Source organism: Plecotus auritus (assembly GCF_963455305.1).
Source record: "Plecotus auritus genome assembly, chromosome: 1".
Taxonomy (NCBI): Eukaryota; Metazoa; Chordata; class Mammalia; order Chiroptera; family Vespertilionidae; genus Plecotus; species Plecotus auritus.
Window position 1 is genome coordinate 69,916,555 of NC_137770.1, and position 15,643 is coordinate 69,932,197.

The 15,643-nt window shown below is 46.3% G+C and overlaps 2 protein-coding genes across 30 annotated transcripts in view; one reads left to right on the plus strand and one right to left on the minus strand.

Moving 5' to 3' along the window:
* Window positions 1-110: 110 nt before the first annotated feature.
* On the minus strand, window positions 111-5,334 carry CKMT1B (creatine kinase, mitochondrial 1B). The gene is made up of 9 exons (XM_080685414.1): window positions 4,761-5,334; window positions 3,856-4,054; window positions 3,557-3,652; window positions 2,943-3,164; window positions 2,711-2,796; window positions 2,467-2,590; window positions 872-1,006; window positions 559-684; window positions 111-347 (listed from the first exon to the last, which is right to left on the minus strand). The coding sequence occupies exons 1-9, from the start codon at window positions 4,907-4,909 to the stop codon at window positions 231-233; spliced, it is 1,254 nt and encodes a 417-aa protein (XP_080541540.1). The 5' UTR covers window positions 4,910-5,334; the 3' UTR covers window positions 111-230.
* A 2,713-nt stretch (window positions 5,335-8,047) lies between these two features.
* The window catches only part of PPIP5K1 (diphosphoinositol pentakisphosphate kinase 1), a 48,494-nt gene continuing 40,898 nt past the window's right edge, over window positions 8,048-15,643 (plus strand). For 14 of the 29 annotated variants that reach the window (XM_080647839.1, XM_080647841.1, XM_080647848.1 and 11 more), the window contains exons 1-8: window positions 8,585-9,010; window positions 12,599-12,776; window positions 13,222-13,417; window positions 13,845-13,935; window positions 14,165-14,250; window positions 14,578-14,732; window positions 14,849-14,950; window positions 15,405-15,566. In XM_080647839.1, the coding sequence (XP_080503965.1) occupies window positions 12,627-12,776; window positions 13,222-13,417; window positions 13,845-13,935; window positions 14,165-14,250; window positions 14,578-14,732; window positions 14,849-14,950; window positions 15,405-15,566 (942 nt within the window). In that variant the 5' untranslated portion in view covers window positions 8,585-9,010; window positions 12,599-12,626. Of the gene's footprint in view, window positions 8,077-8,581; window positions 9,011-11,949; window positions 12,378-12,559; window positions 12,777-13,221; window positions 13,418-13,844; window positions 13,936-14,164; window positions 14,251-14,577; window positions 14,733-14,848; window positions 14,951-15,404; window positions 15,567-15,643 lie in introns of those variants that run through there. The other 15 variants (XM_080647861.1, XM_080647840.1, XM_080647856.1 and 12 more) reach the window with 10 other exon arrangements.

The window sequence follows — 15,643 nt, forward strand, 5'->3', positions numbered from 1 at the left end:
TGCCATGTCTGGAGTTTCTTTCCATCATAAATAACCCCATTGCCTCTCTTTCTTTCATGGAGGCTGCTCTCTCCTCACCCCATCATTAGGAAAAACACAGACAGTTGGAACATAGCAAGGTGTCTTTACTGGGACACAGGAAGTGGGGGCATCCAGGGCAAGTAGGATAGGACACCATTAGAATGGGCAGAAGTCCTGGGGATCTTGAGTTATCTGCTGAGGATGGGGAGTTAATGCTTGCTGTGGACGAGAGGTGGAGGGATGCGGATATCCTGGCCTCTCTCCAGACGCCGTTCACAGTCAATCAAATAGTTTACTCCATCGATGACCAGTTGCACCAGCTCCACCTAAAGGACAGGAACCCTTGATCTCTGCTTCCCACAACCTGAGTTTCTTTCTTTAGCACTGATTTGCCTGCTTTGAGAACTCATTTCCAATTGCCTCCCCACTCAACCTGATTTTTATTTCAGATTCTATTAAATTCCTGAGACTCACTCACTTATATCTCAACCCCCACAGACTTATACCTCCTCCCACCCTAATCCCTGAAGATCTCACCTCTGACTTGCCCAGTCGGTCTAAATTAGAGATGTCAAAGGTACTGCCTGTGGCAGCTGTGTCCACTCCTCCAGTACCACGCTTTTGGAGTCTTAGGTTCTCCAGGATCTTTGGGAAGCGGCTATCCTAGAAGGGAGATAGGGATTGGGAGCAGGGTGAATAGAGACAGAGATTGGTTCTACCTGAGAGGGCCCTGAACCTGTTCAGAGCTCTTTCCCAATGTGTCTGGTTCCTTTCCAAAGTGCCCACTCCCTCATCCATACACAGCCACCTTCCTCACTCACACCCCTCTCTAACCCCACAACTCCTTTACTTTGCTTAGCAGTGGCAGTTTGATGTGTACTCCTGCTCGAAGTCCAGTGCCCAGGTTAGATGGACAGGTCAAGATGTATCCCAAACGCTCATTCCACATGAACTCCCAGCCACGCTCCTGGATCAGCCGTTCCACCTGAGTTCACAAAGGCTCTGTTAGTGAAAAGTCAGGAATATGAGGACACTCCCGTAGCTAGACTCACAGGACTCTAGGACCAGAAACTTGGGATGTGAAAGAATGACCCTGTCCAGGGTTTTGTTTGTTTTGCAGAAATGGTTTGTTATTATCTTGCATATAAGGTAAGCCCATGATGATGAGATTGCAGAAAAATATCTTGTGTGTTGAAGAAGAGAAACTTGAGGGAATGATGCATTAAGGATGGTCCAGAGGTGTTGAACTGAACTGAGAAAGAATTGATTATTCAATGGGCTCTGCATGCATTATCTTTGTTTTGCTAATGAGCCTAGAACTTGGGAGGATTCTTTCAGACAGAAAAGGAAAATGTAGGCTTTGCAACAGGAAGAGGCAGGAGAGCCTTCTGTTAGCTGTGGAAGAAGTTCATACCAGAAAGCAGACAAAAAGTGTAGAAGGGCCAGACTTACAGGTATGTGTGTGTGCCAGGTGGTGTTAGGGTGTTTTTGTTTCACTTAAGTATCCTAGTCATGAAGATGACTATTACAGTTGAAGAGACGGGATCCGCCAGAGTGGTGGCCATTAACACCACTACCGAACATGAGCAACGGGGACCCTGTTCATCGTTCAGAAAGAATCATGGCATCGGGGGATATTTTACATGCTCAACGTGGGGAAACCCTTCCATCTAGAATAACAATAGCAGCTAAACCTTATTGAACATTTACTATGGGCCAGGTATTTTACAAGCATTATCTCATTTAATCCCCACAACAACCTAAAATGTAGGAAGTCTTATTATCTCAATTTCATAGATGAGGAAACTGAGGTACATAATTGAAAAAGTACTTCCTACCCACTTACAATCAGAATGTTATCTATTACTTGAAAAAAACAGTAGAAATTTCCCAGCTAGAATATAAAAGGAAGAAGAGCTCTCTCTCTTTATAAGTCCAAACTAGAACTGTATATATGAGAACATACAATAAGAATTGGGTTTATGGGAATTCCTAATCTAGAATTGAATATGGAAACCCAATCCACATAGGATTAAGGATTCAGTTCAACCCTTCATGTAGAGCCACATATTCTGGAACTTCTTAAGCCAGTTGATCCTCCACCTTCTCTCCATCTCCCTCTCCCTCTTCCTTATCTGCACATCCCACACCACACACCCCAGGCACTGACCCACCATCTATTATTTTTTCTTCAGATTACCTGATAACTGCTTTATTTATTTTTTTAGATTCCTGACATTGTCTTCCTAGTTTTAGGGTGACCATATATCCTGGTTTCCCTTGGACAGTTTTGATTTATACCTGTTGTCCTGGAGTAATTGATGGTGATCTCTTTTACTATCAGAAGTGTCCTGGGTTGGTTGATAACTTATATTGTGAATCTACATGGGCTAGCATTTTGTTTTTTCTTATGTCCCCCCACCTATTTCCCTTATCTTGTCCAACCTCTTTGAGGCCTCGGCAGAATCTTTCAAACACTTTCTTCATGTTGCCACCCTTCTCCATGGAGATGACCCGGGTATGATCCTCCTCATTCACCCAGATTAAGAAGCTCTTCTCATTGTTATGCCTGAAGGCAGGAGAGAGGGAAGGACAGGGGTCAATAGACAGGGCAAGAATGGGGGGAGGTAGAGGGGCAAAAGGCACTTATAGGGATATGGTGACAAAAGAGATAAGGTAAGTCTCATACCAGATCCCACGAGCATCTGGCCAGTCTCGAGCCATTCCTGCTGCAGTCAGCAAAGGGGATACAGGCTTATCAAATAGGAAGTGGTCCTGGGGAGATAAAGGGACTTGGCTTAAGGACCCTTACAGTAGCCCCTAGGCCTCTCAAAGCCCATCTATCCCATCAGGCCCAGCCTGCCCTCTGACTCTTCTTTCCATCTGTTCCCCCCATTTAGTACTCTCTCCAGGCCCCTCACATCAATAAGCTGCTGCTGTTCAGCCTCTGTCATTTCACTGAGCCGATAGTAACGACCAGCCAGGTCACCCTTCAGGCCACTTAATGCGTCCACCACAACACGTTCCACCTCTCGCCGCTCTGCCCGAGTGCAAGCTGGAGGCAGACTGAGTCCACGGATACTTCGGCCAGTTCTAACTCTTGAGGACAATACATACCTCTCATCAAAGTAGCCAGAACGAATCTGTGGAATAAGATAAATTAATATAAATCACAAACACAGTAGGTGGGAACAGAGGGCCTTGGGGAAGAACAGATTCCTGACATTCTCTTACCAGTCTTAGGGTGACCATATAGAGGAGTCCTCATTGCATGCATTGGAAGAAGAAGTCCATTGGGCAAGGAGCCCAATTAAGAGGGCATTATGATTCCCCCCCCAAACTGCCCACCCTGCAGTATGGTCATTCTCAAACACCCTCTCTTCTTCATGTCTGCTGCTTAAAGCACAATCCTTCTCCACACCAAGACAGAAAGCTCAGCAGTATAACGACCACGAGTCAAAAGATAATTAAGGATTGAAGAAACAGAATGTTGTACATAAGGCAATGCAAATCAAAAGTGGAATATTTGACCCACCTTACTGGCATCCAGGTCAGTGGTGTGTTTCATTATCCGGGGATCATATCCATTATGTCGTTCTTGGATAACAGGGTCAAACAGCTCAGCAAATACCTGAAGGAGAATTAGGAGGGAGAAGATGGTTAGGGAGGGGGCATCCCCTCCTAGGCTTTAAATGTGAATTGATTTCACTGGGTCAGAAAACATAAGTATAGATGGATCAGTTTCAAGGGTAAGTGAGGGGTTTTTATGGGGAAGGAGCTGGGATTACTGGGAAGATGAGTTGGATCACCAGGGAAACTCTGAGGGCCCCCTACCTCATAGGTTTCCTCATCTCCAGCTACCATGCCCACAGTCTTGATGAAGGGGTGGCCGGGGTTGTCCACGCCAGTCTGGATACACTGATCTAGCGTCCAACCAGTGGGTGTGGTCTTGTCGCAGAGCCGGGCATAGACTGCTGGGGTCAGGTGACTGGCCATGCAGTTGTTGTGCTTTCGGAGGTCTGGGTACTCAGCACTAGGGAGGGGGTACCCAGTAACCACGGAGGGAGAGCACAGGTGGGCTAGACCTAGTGCAGTCAGCCAGGAGCTGTCCAATTAGCTGTGTCTGGCTGTCCTCCTTGGGAGGAGGGGAGACTATAGGGAAGCTAAACCTTGGTAATCTCATTAGGGATTTCAGGGTCTATTCTTTCCCAGTAGTTCTAGCTTCTTCTGGCTGGCCAGCTCAATTCTCCTAGATGTGCTCAATTCTTTCATCCCTTGAGCACAACATTAAGAATGGGGGAGGGGAAAGACTAAGGAGGAAATTTAGGAAATGGGGGAGAACAACAAGAAAAGGAGATGAAAGAGATCAAAAAGGATAGTTTCTGATCTCTCAATTAGGGATTTGGACAGAGATACAACCAGAACTCACTGGACCAGAACTGGTCTTGTGGGGAGAGACTGCAGGTTCCAGATCCCCAGGAATGATTTGGCCTTGTGGTTTTAGCTTCCACCCCCACCCACTCAGCACTAGGCCATGGCTTGAGGAGCCTGGTACCGAATGTCAGGGCAGCAGCAGGCTCAGGGCAGGATCCCAGAGGGAGGTCTCCAGACTGTACAGCACCCCAATCCAGAGCCTTCGTGGTTATAGCCCTTCTCTGTTACCCGGTCCTCATCTCCATCCCCATCTTCGTTCCCATCACCACTTCCCCGGGCGGGGGTGGGGGCTCAGACACTGATACCTCGGGGGATACATCCTCCGTCGTTCACTGGCGGCTCGTACAGGTTCCGGGCGGAGCAGAAATCCAGCAGCTAGAGACCCAGCTCCAGCCAAAGCCAGGAGCCTGAGCCCTGGGCGGGCGGACAGCAGACGAGAGAAGGGACCGGCCATGGCTTTGAGGATCCTGCTACGGAATGTCAGAGCAGGAGCAGGATCAGGGCGGGAACCGGGAGGGAGGATGCCACCAGGGGGACTGCGGGCCAGAACTGCTGGGTGCAAGGCTGGTGCCGAAATGAGGCCTGGGGTGAAGGCTGGAGTGGGAGCCGGTACCGACCAGCCTGCAGGAAAGGCGCAATGAGCTAGCGGGAGGAGGAGAGGCAGGCCTTAGCCGCAGTCTCCAGGGGTGGGGCTCACCCAGACCCCGCCTTCCGCCTGCCACCGCGCTAGGTGTGCGGAGACAGAGGTAGGCGGCAACCGCCTGGTAGATTAGGGGGGTCAGAGGGACGGGGATTTGCACCCCTGGGGTAAGGCTGCCCAGATTTCAGCACCAAGTAGAGGAACAGCACCCAAGAGGTCTGTTCGAACACCCTTCCCCCAAGCCTCTCTGTTCGTCACTCTGGGGGTGTGAAAGGGTGACAGTGCCTGACCTCTTCTCTGTTTTCAGTCTGCTCCAGCAACATCTCCGTCTTCCCCGGGGAGGGAGCCCCGGGGAAACCGGGGAATACATACAGATACCAGAGGAAAACACGGAGAAAGCACAGAGTTAGAGGCAGAGACTGGGAAAGACACCCGCTGGTTCAAGGTCACCTTTTCTTCAGAACCAGGAAGAGAACCAAGGCACCTCCCTTCATACCTGTACTCTCCTTACAAGGTTGAGAAGAATCAGGGAAACATGAACTCCTACCTGATCTATGCTGTGTTCCCCCACCCCACCCTGCCCCCTAATCTGAAGCTCTGCTATGGCCTGCCTACACTTCTTAGGACCCCCCCCTCCACATTTTTTACCTCCACCACTCTCCTTCCTACCCCCTGGTTCACCTTTGATCTTTTCCTTCTCAGCAGTCTATTCCAGGCTGCTCACAGGACTCCCTCTGAGTAGTCTCTGCAAACTGGCTTACCTTACCTGTTGGTTGCACGGAGGTAAGGCTGGGAGTTGCTAGTTTCCTCTTCCTCCTCTCCCCTCTCTGTAGCTCCCAGTTCCTGGGCTGGCGTGGAGTATAAGGTGAGTTGCAGGGTGTGGTGCGATGATTGGGTGTAGGAATAGAACAGGCGGGCACAGGTTTCCGTTCACCACATGTGTTTCCTCTCTTGGCTCCCTAATGCTGGTCTCCAGGGAATCTCCACCTCCCCTTTGGTCCTCCGTCTCCCCCTCTTTCCTTAGATTTAAGAGGGCTTTATTCCTACAGCTCCAAGTGTGACTTGGGTGTGACTTGACTTTCGTCCTGGCAGAAAGGAGAATAAAGGTTGGAGCTGAAATAGAGATGTGGGGCTTCAGTATGGAGGGTCAGTTAAGGTGGGGTAGTCATGGTGGCATTAGTCCCTTCCCTCAGCTTTCTTGGTGTATCCACAAGACAGTAAGATGCTTGAAAATCTTAGGGGACAGTATTTGAGGAAGAGATATTCCTTTCACCCCATCCCTATACTCTCATCCCCTTCATTCTTCTCAGGCTTCCCTTGTGTTCCTTTTCCTGCTTTCTTCATTTGTGGGTATCTTTAGAAGCCATCCACCTCTCTTTTGGGTCCATCACTTAACTCCTTTTTCTCCTGGTAAAAGAGCAATTATCGAATTCTGCAGTTGAAATACAGTCACACTTGGAGAGACACGCAAAACGCTACCTGTGTTGTGGGGGCTCATTACCTAGATTGAGGAGTAGCTATGAGCAAGCAATTATAATTACATGGTGTATATTTACCCTGATAAAGGAGGGAGATAATCTTCCAGAACAGTACGGTTATTTGATTGGGAGGGCAGTTACTAAATTAAAGAGGTAGGAAGCAGGAAGAGAGAATTACAGAAGGAAAAACAAGAATTGCCTAAAGGAGTAAAGAAATCACTCAAGCCTTGGCCAGGTAGATCAGTTGGTTAGAGCATTATTCCAATATGCCAAGGTTGTGGGTTCGATCCCCAGTCAGGGTAAATACAAGAATCAACCAATGAATGCATAAATAAGTGGAAAAAGTGTCCATGTTTCTCTCTCCCCCTCCCCCACACCCCCCCTCTCTCTCAAGTTAATTTTAAAATCTTAAAAAAAAGAAACCACTCAATATATTGCATTTAATAATTATTATCAATCATATTCAATATTTATAAAGCACTTTACAATTACAAGGGACTCTTGTGTGTATTATTTCATTGAATTGAATTGCAGTGTTCCAATGGCTGACTAAAGACTGAGTCTACATTTTCAGGAGAATGAGAAGACATGTTAATTACCTACAAGATGCTTTAATAACTTGTTTGAAAGGTTGGAGCGGTAGAAGGAATATGAGCCTGAGCATGAACTAAGGAGGTTTCTATTTCTGTTAGGGCCAGTCATTAAAATCATCTCTATCCCTTTTGGGAAGCCTTGGGGTCAGTATAATGTGCACCTTACTGAAAAAGTGGTATGATTTCAAAGGGTGCAGGAAGAAACAATGAACTTGGAATTGTTTTGATCAGGGAAATCTACGTGATGCTGCAAATATAATACAAACATATACAAAATGCTTTAACATAATCAGTACCCTACGAGTTAGGTTTTTAATCCCACTCTTTTACAGATGAGAAAACGGAGGTTGAAGGAAGTTCAGTAACTTGTCCAAGGCTGCACAGCTATTACAAGCAAGGCCAGGAGTCAAGTCTAGAGGACAGAGAACAAGCAAAGTGAGGAGAAAGGAATCAACTTGTTCAGTCTTCCATGTCCATCCATTTACTTGACGTCTTCACTCGTTAACATTGTTAACTTATATTTATTGGATCTCTACTAATATCATACTCCGTTTTTGTTTTTTTGTAAAACAAAAAGAAGACGAGGTTTTGTCCTCCGGGAGGTGCAACGACACAAACTCTTCCTCTTCCTCTGCATGTTGCTTTCCCCCCCGCTTCTTTGTATCACTAGCAAGTGCAGCATCTGAATTGTGGCGACGCAGTTAGAAATTGGAGCATCAGGTTGCACTTCCTCCACTGAGCCGCTAGGGGCCACCCTCCTCCGCGCAGAAGCGCCGGCCAACGCAGCCTGACTCCGCTGCCGGTGCGCGCCCTCCGCTGATTGGTGGCACCGCAGAGAAGTCGCGCTTTGATTGGGCCGCTGTCAGGTGTCGCTGCCGGCAGGTTCGGCTGCGCGAGCGCGGGGAGGCGGGTGAGTGCGGGCCGGGGGCGGTGGGGGAGTGGCTGGGGGCTGGGGGCGGTATCTGAGGGGGTGGGCTGGGGAGAGTGGGCTTGGTTGGTGCTGAGGGCTGTGGTTAGGCCCCGCTGGGGGCCGCTGTGGAAGGAGACCCAGCGGGGAGGCCTCAATGTCAGCCGAGGGACAGTGCTCACGGCAGGCGGGGGCGGGCAAAGGCTAGTGGAGTCAGGCTCGGCGGGCGGTAGGGGTCCGCGGGAGCTGTGAGAGGACCGAGGAGGGGTCGGCGGGAGAGGCGGCGCGCGGGAGGGTCTGCGTGAGGAGCGCAGGTGGCGCGGGAGAAGGTCGCGGTGGGAGTCTGTGAGGAGGAGTGGGAGTGGAGTCAGCCTGGAGGGTCAGCTTGAGGAAGGGGTTGTTGCCGAGGAGGAGGTGCGTGGAGAGGGGTCATGTGAGGAAAGACTGGGGCTCAGGCAGCCTTTGTGGGGGATCACTGAGGGTTCCACGGAAATAGGTGACCAAGTGTGGTGACTCGTCTGAGGGTTGGAGGACTGCTTAATGCTGGGGAACTAGTGAGTGAGAGGTTAGTTCGAGTATTACTTGGATTCGTTGTTCAGTGGTGGGAGTGGTTAGAGGAGCCCAGGGAGAGTCGTTTTAGCAAGTTGGGGAAAGAAGGCAGTATGTGTGAGTTGATACTGAGGACAAGGGCAGCAGCGCGGAGCGTCGGTGTCAGAATGAGGACTAAGAAAATTGCATCAGAAGGAACTGAGGGGCCCACTGTGGAAGGTGGGAAGGAGATAGTGTTGGGGGCCCGGAGTTTTATTGTGTTGGAAGTATTCCTGCCCGAACTTGGTATTGATGTTTCCCCTTCACTCCATCAAGTGGATGGTGGTTAAGGAAATTGGAGGACTACTGCAAGCAGCCCTGAATTCTAAGGGATAAAGAAGTCACACAGGTTACTCTCTTCTACCCCTTCTCCAGATCTGATTTCACATAGATGTTCCTGAGAAAATTGCCACTGCCCCTCCCTCTCCCATCCTACTTATCCCCTCTCTCCCTCCCTCCTTTCTTCTTTCCTTTCCTCTCCTTTCCTTTCCAGGGAAACTGGCCAGAGTAAGACAGCCCTTTAACCAAATGTAGACTCTGAAGTTTTCTTTTCTTTCTCGCCACAAAGTGTTGCGTGAGAGGGAATGGGAGAAGAGCACAGAAAGCAGGGGGGTGGCTCTTGGAACACCACATTAAGGCCCAGCTTCTCCCAAAGGTACATCTAAATAAATCCTCGCTTATTTCATATCTATTTCTGTCAGGCTTCTATTTTTGCTTTGTTAACTATGAATTTAGAGTGCTCATCTCTCCTGTAAACAGACTCTCCTTCCTCCTGTTACCATCTCCTGTTATAGAGTTGCAATAGAACTTCAAGAACATGATTGTGTATATTCAGTAAAAACAAACAAACAAAACAAAAAAACAGGAAGGACGTAGTGTAAGAAAGGGTGAAAGGTTAGAAATCTTAGGAGAAAAAGCTCCTGCTTCAGAGAAAAGATAAAGATTGCAACAAAGTTCTACTTGCTGAAACTCTGCAGGGACCTTGGGAATGCCACAAGTCATGAAAATTGGGTCAGGTCACTGAAAAGGAGTTCAAAGAAATAGCCTATTAATCAGGAGGGGAGTATACAAGGCATTCAGTGCACAATTGGAACTATTAAGTCTAAGGAGAATGTTGTGCCCCCAGGGTGGTTGAGCAAGGGAGACAAGTGGATGGTGAAGACTGGAAAGGTCTAACTTTATATAAAGGTTAACTAACTTTCTAATCAAAACAGCAACTCCCACTGGCAAAATTCTAAAAAAAGGAAAAAAAATGCCCTAGTCCCGTGGTCGGCAAACTGCGGCTCGCAAGCCACATGCAACTCTTTGGCCCCTTGATGTGGCTCTTCCACAAAATACCACGGCCTGGGCGAGGCTATTTTGAAGAAGTGGCGTTAGAAGAAGTTTAAGTTTAAAAAATTTGGCTCTCAAAAGAAATTTTAATCGTACTGTTGATATTTGGCTCTGTTGACTAATGAGTTTGCTGACCACTGCCCTAGCCGGTTTGGCTCGGTGGATAGAGGTGGATAGAGTGTGGGCCTGCGGACTGCAGGTTCCCCAGTTCAATTCCCGTCAAGGGCATATGCCTGGGTTGCAGGCTCATTCCCCAGTGCAGTGTGTGTAGGAGGCAGCAGATCAATGATTCTCTCCCATCATTGATGTTTCTATCTCTCTCTCTCCCTCTTCTTCCTTCCTCTCTGAAATCAATAAAAATATATTTTAAAAAAACCAAACCTGCAACTCCCACTTGTAATGGAAGGGTTTAAATAAAAATACATAAAGTAATTCTTATTGAAGACTATTTAAAATTCCATAGGACTAAATTAATCCACTTACTTAAGGAGTTTGTGGCTTTCTAGAATCAGTATTTTTGAGACCTTTTGGAGAATGTGGAAAATGACTGATGTGTGTGTGACTCAATTTTATTTTTGGGAAAAAAGTAATAGATATTCATATCCCCATAATTTAGTGTTAATAAATGTTAATACCTTTGTATATTTGCTTCAGATTTTAAAAATTGAAATAAACATCATAGATAGGATTGTGAAGTTCCATTCAAATTCTTATCAGTTCCATTCTTCCCTTGCCTCAGAGGTAACCACTATCATGCATTTGATGTTTGTCTTTCCAGTCTGTTTTTATATTTCTAATATTTATGTATATAGTCATAAACATAAGTAATATTTTTTTATTTATACAAATGGAACTGTGCTACATGTATTTCTATATGTTTGATTCATTTTTAAAAAAATGTTTTTATTGATTTCAGAGAGAGAAAGGGAGAGGGAGAAAGAGAAACATCAGTGATGAGAGGAAAAACATTGATCAGCTGCCTCCTGCACACCCCTACTGGAGACCGAGCCCGCAGTCTGGGCATGTGCCCTGACTGGGAAAACCATGACTTTCTGGTTCATGGGTCAATGCTCAATCACTGAGCCACACTGGCTGGGCCGATCTTTTTAAAAATTGCTATTAGTCTATCATTTATGTACATTACATTGTATTTATCCATTCTACTTGTGACATCTGAGTTGTTTTTATTTTTCCCCATTATTAACAGTGAGGTTATGAGCATCTTTGCACATATCTTATGTGAGAGAGTTTCTCTACAGCAGGGTTTCTCAACCTTGGTACTACTAACATTTTGGACTGGATAATTCTTTGTTGTGGGGGAATATCCTATGCATTTTAGACTATTTAGCAGCATGGCTCTGGCTGGGTAGCTCAGTTGGTTATAGCATCATCCCCATATGCCAAGGTTGCAGGTTTGATCCTGTTCAGTGCACATACAAGAAGCAACCAATGAATGTAGAAATAAGTGGAACAACAAATTGATGTTTCTTTCTCTCAAATTAATAATAATAAAGAATATTTAGCAGCATCTCTGGCATCTGCTGACCAGATGCCAATAGCACCTCCCCAGATATGACAACCAAAAATGTCTCCTGCAGATGTTCCCTGCACAGCATATTCACAATTGGTTAAGCACCACTACTTTAGGTATATGTACGCAGAAGTAGAACTGCCAGGTTGTTCTGACTCAAGTTTAAGTCTTAAGATATTCTCACTGATTATGGCTCTAGGCAGGATTTTTTTCCATTGTAGTTTCTGGTGTGAGGGACCTTGACCTAGAGGAACCTTGGGTCTATAGTACCAGATGTGGTAGAGAGAAAATTGAAATTTCAGTTTGAGAATGGATTGGAGGCTGTTGTGTAGATGCTTGAATCCTCAGCCTAACAATCAGCATTAGACCTATTTCCTTGAACAGATTTTCTGAACTTGGGCATCTGTTTTTTTAAGGTGGAGCAGATGAAGGAGAGAAGGGGGAATAGAGAATTTCATTGTTCTGATAATGCTTAGAACATAGGGTGCCTTTAAGAAATGTGTGTGTGTTGTTTTTTTTGTTTGTTTTTAATTAATCCATGGTAGGAATGAAGATGGGGGTTAAGGGCAAATGCAGCTGATCTCTCGTTCCTCTGCCATTGAATTAAGTCACTGAGTTCAGCACTACTGTAGGGAGGTGGAGAAGGACTAGGAATATTTTGGAATGAATCCAGAGTTTGAAATGTCACTTTAACCTTTTCTCATAGGAATTGACAGTAACCTGTCATGAGGAACTGCCTTTCCCATTTGCTACTAGAGTTAACGGGTGTTTCCTGCTGGCAGAATCAGGGACTTGACAGCACTGCAAGGGTTAATCTGCTGATCCTCTAATCAATCTCACAGCTGGAGGTGGGGTGAGCAGAAAAGGGAGACTTTGCTTTTCGGTTATGGATCTCTAGTCATTTCAAGTCTTAGCCCATGTGCTTTCTTTCCTGTTGATCCTTCTTACCATAGCTTCCTTTGTTTCCCCTAATTCCCCAAGTTGTTTCCTCTTATTTCTTCATTTCCCACCCCATACCCCTACCTACTGTCATAGGGCTTGGATTTTGAGCTAATGGGATACTCTCCACTGCAGAGCGGGATGAGTGGGTGCTCTGGCGGGGATGTGGTCATTTCGGACCAGTGAGAGCGGGAGTGCTACAGCCCACTTCTTCCTTGGAGCTGGAGATGAGGGGCTGGGCACCCGTCATCGAATAGGCATGAGGACAGAAGACAGTGACAGCGAGCTCCTTGAGGATGAGGAGGATGAAATGGTAAGACTAGAGAAAATGATGTAATTTGGTATTGGGACCCCTGTTATAAAGAATTGCAATTCCATTTGGATGGAGACACCTAGCTATTCTTTCCAAATGCAGAGACACCCTCTCATAAACAGGCCCTATCCTGGTTAAGAGGAGGAGTGGAGAATGGTTGGATTGCCTCCCGTTGAAGCCCCTACCCTATTTTCTCATGGTTACTGGTTCTCTGGCTCTTCCATCTAAGCACACATTTCCTACTGTGGAAAGGCTCCTATTCTGTAAGCAGTAGGAATCCCTATAGGCACCGCAATCTAAGATGTAAGTTAGGAGACAACTTTTACTCCCTGGGTCCAAAGTCCTGGCAAGAAACTCTGTGCCCTAAGGAGATGAGACAGTGTTCCCTGATAGGGATGGTCCAGGTGGAGGTTCCTGAGTCCCTGACAGCACTTCCTCTCTGTAGCCTCCTGAACCTCAGATCATTGTTGGCATCTGTGCCATGACGAAGAAATCCAAGTCCAAGCCAATGACCCAAATCCTGGAGAGACTCTGCAGATTTGACTACCTGACTGTTATTATCCTGGGAGAAGATGTGATCCTCAATGAACCTGTGGAAAACTGGCCATCCTGCCACTGCCTCATTTCTTTCCACTCCAAAGGTTAGGGTCTGTGAAGGAAATGGGAAGGAATGGTGTTGGGAATGTTGGACTGGGAAATGAAGTTCTTACTGTCAGTTAGTAAAGCCTTCAGTTCTTCCTGACACACTAAAGAGCAGTACAAAGGGGTTTGTTTTTCCTACATCTTAGGGGAGTTGGCTGCAGGTAGTGTAAAGCCCATATTTGAATCTCAGGACAGCTCTACAGCTCTTAGGATCTCGAAGGACCCTAAAAATAATTTATTTTTTATTTTTTCCCGATGGATACTCTAGATTTGGAAAGTTGGACAGGGGATAAGAGATGGAATGGATGGGTAGGGGAGCTCAATGGCAACTAATAGCTTTAATATTTCTATTTCTCTTGCTGGTTTTTTCACTCTGTCTCTTTCACTTCCTTTTTTTTTTGTCTCTTCTTCCTTTCTCTATCCCAGGCTTTCCTCTGGACAAAGCTGTTGCTTACTCCAAGCTTCGAAACCCCTTTCTTATCAATGACCTGGCTATGCAGTATTACATCCAGGATAGGTATAGCTTTCTATTGACTGGTGGGTGGGTGGGTGGCCCAGAGATCATGCCTGTTTAGAGAACCCACGCTGGGAGGGGCAGAGTCAAACAAACATGCTTAATTTTTGTACCATACCCTCTTAAGTTTTGCACCCTGGCAATTCCCAGTTCTTAAGCATATGAAATCCCTAGCCCTTCCCCATAGAAACCTTCCCCACCTCTCCCAGCTAATTTATTCCGGTGGTGACAGGAGGGAGGTGTACCGGATCCTGCAGGAGGAGGGTATTGATCTGCCTCGATATGCTGTGCTCAACCGTGACCCTGCCAGGCCTGAGGGTGAGTACCAGGTCTTGTCCAGTCCTGCCCTGCCTTGCTTTCTATGACTTAGCCCAGTTCTCCATCCTCTAGACATCTCCTATGTACCATCTATCTGAGTGAAGTTTTGGTTATTAGATTATGGGTAGAGTTAGAGCCATGGGTCTTTGGACCTCTTATATAGATATTACTATGTCTGTATACCATATACCATAGATATTACCACATTTATTACTAAGATATGATCATAGAAACTTGAGGGTTATAAGGATGAAAACTTGAAGAAAAAGGAGTTGGAAGTATTCTACAATTCTAGGCCCTAGGAATGACCGCATACCTACTTTTCAGAGTGCAACCTAATAGAAGGTGAAGACCAGGTAGAGGTAAACGGAGCTGTCTTTCCCAAGCCCTTTGTGGAGAAGCCCGTGAGCGCAGAGGACCACAATGTTTACATCTACTACCCCAGCTCAGCTGGAGGAGGAAGCCAGCGTCTCTTTCGTAAGGTATGGGGGAATCAGAGCAGTTGAAGGACAAGAATGAGGTTGTGGGGAGGGGAGCTGGAGGATTTGGGGACAAAGTAGAGGCAACATTCTTTTTTTTTTTCCTTTTCCTTCCAAAGATTGGCAGCCGAAGCAGCGTTTATTCTCCTGAGAGCAGCGTCCGAAAGACAGGGTCATACATCTATGAGGAGTTTATGCCAACAGATGGCACAGATGTCAAGGTTATGGTGGATATAGGGATTTAAGAGGTTATAAATGTCTAGGTGGGATGGGGGCTTGGGGAGCAAGTGGAAGCATGTGGAGGGTATCATAGAAACTAAAGGGTGAATGTGAGTGGCTTTCATATTCAGGTGAAGATAACAAGTGGTGGAAGTAGAAATTTAAATTTTTACTATCATAGCAAGGCAAGGGTGACATGGAAGATGATATAAAATTAGTAAATTATTTCTTAATAAGGATGATAGTGCTGGAATCCCTAGGAGAAACTTTCATAACAATACTTCAGTAGGGCTCAGTAAGAAAAGTGTCAGTTTCCTTGTTCTTAATACTTAGGGTGTATTTTTGTTTTGTTTTTGTTTTTTTACTCTGAAACTAGTGTACAGACCTAGTGCTCATATTGTCTTCTCATATACAGGGTGCGCTGTGGGCATACTCAGTGATGCTATGTACCTGCAGGTATATACAGTGGGGCCAGATTATGCCCATGCTGAAGCCAGAAAATCTCCAGCTTTGGATGGGAAGGTCGAACGAGACAGTGAAGGAAAAGAGATTCGATATCCAGTCATGCTGACTGCCATGGAAAAACTGGTGGCCAGGAAAGTCTGTGTAGCTTTTAAGGTAAAGGCTTATGGGGGTGAGGGGTGCTGTGTAATGGAGACAGATAGGAGCAGGGATCTGGGAGGAAAAAATGGCTC

Coding starts and splice junctions, on each gene's coding strand:
- CKMT1B (XM_080685414.1), bottom strand. CDS start 4,909: ATGGCCGGTCCCTTCTCTCGTCTGCTGTCCGCCCGCCCAGGGCTCAGG. Junction 4,055..4,760: donor CGGAGGATGTATCCCCCGAG/GTATCAGTGTCT, acceptor CCCCCTCCCTAG/TGCTGAGTACCCAGACCTCC. Junction 1,007..2,466: donor TCTGCCGAGGCCTCAAAGAG/GTTGGACAAGAT, acceptor TTGTGAACTCAG/GTGGAACGGCTGATCCAGGA.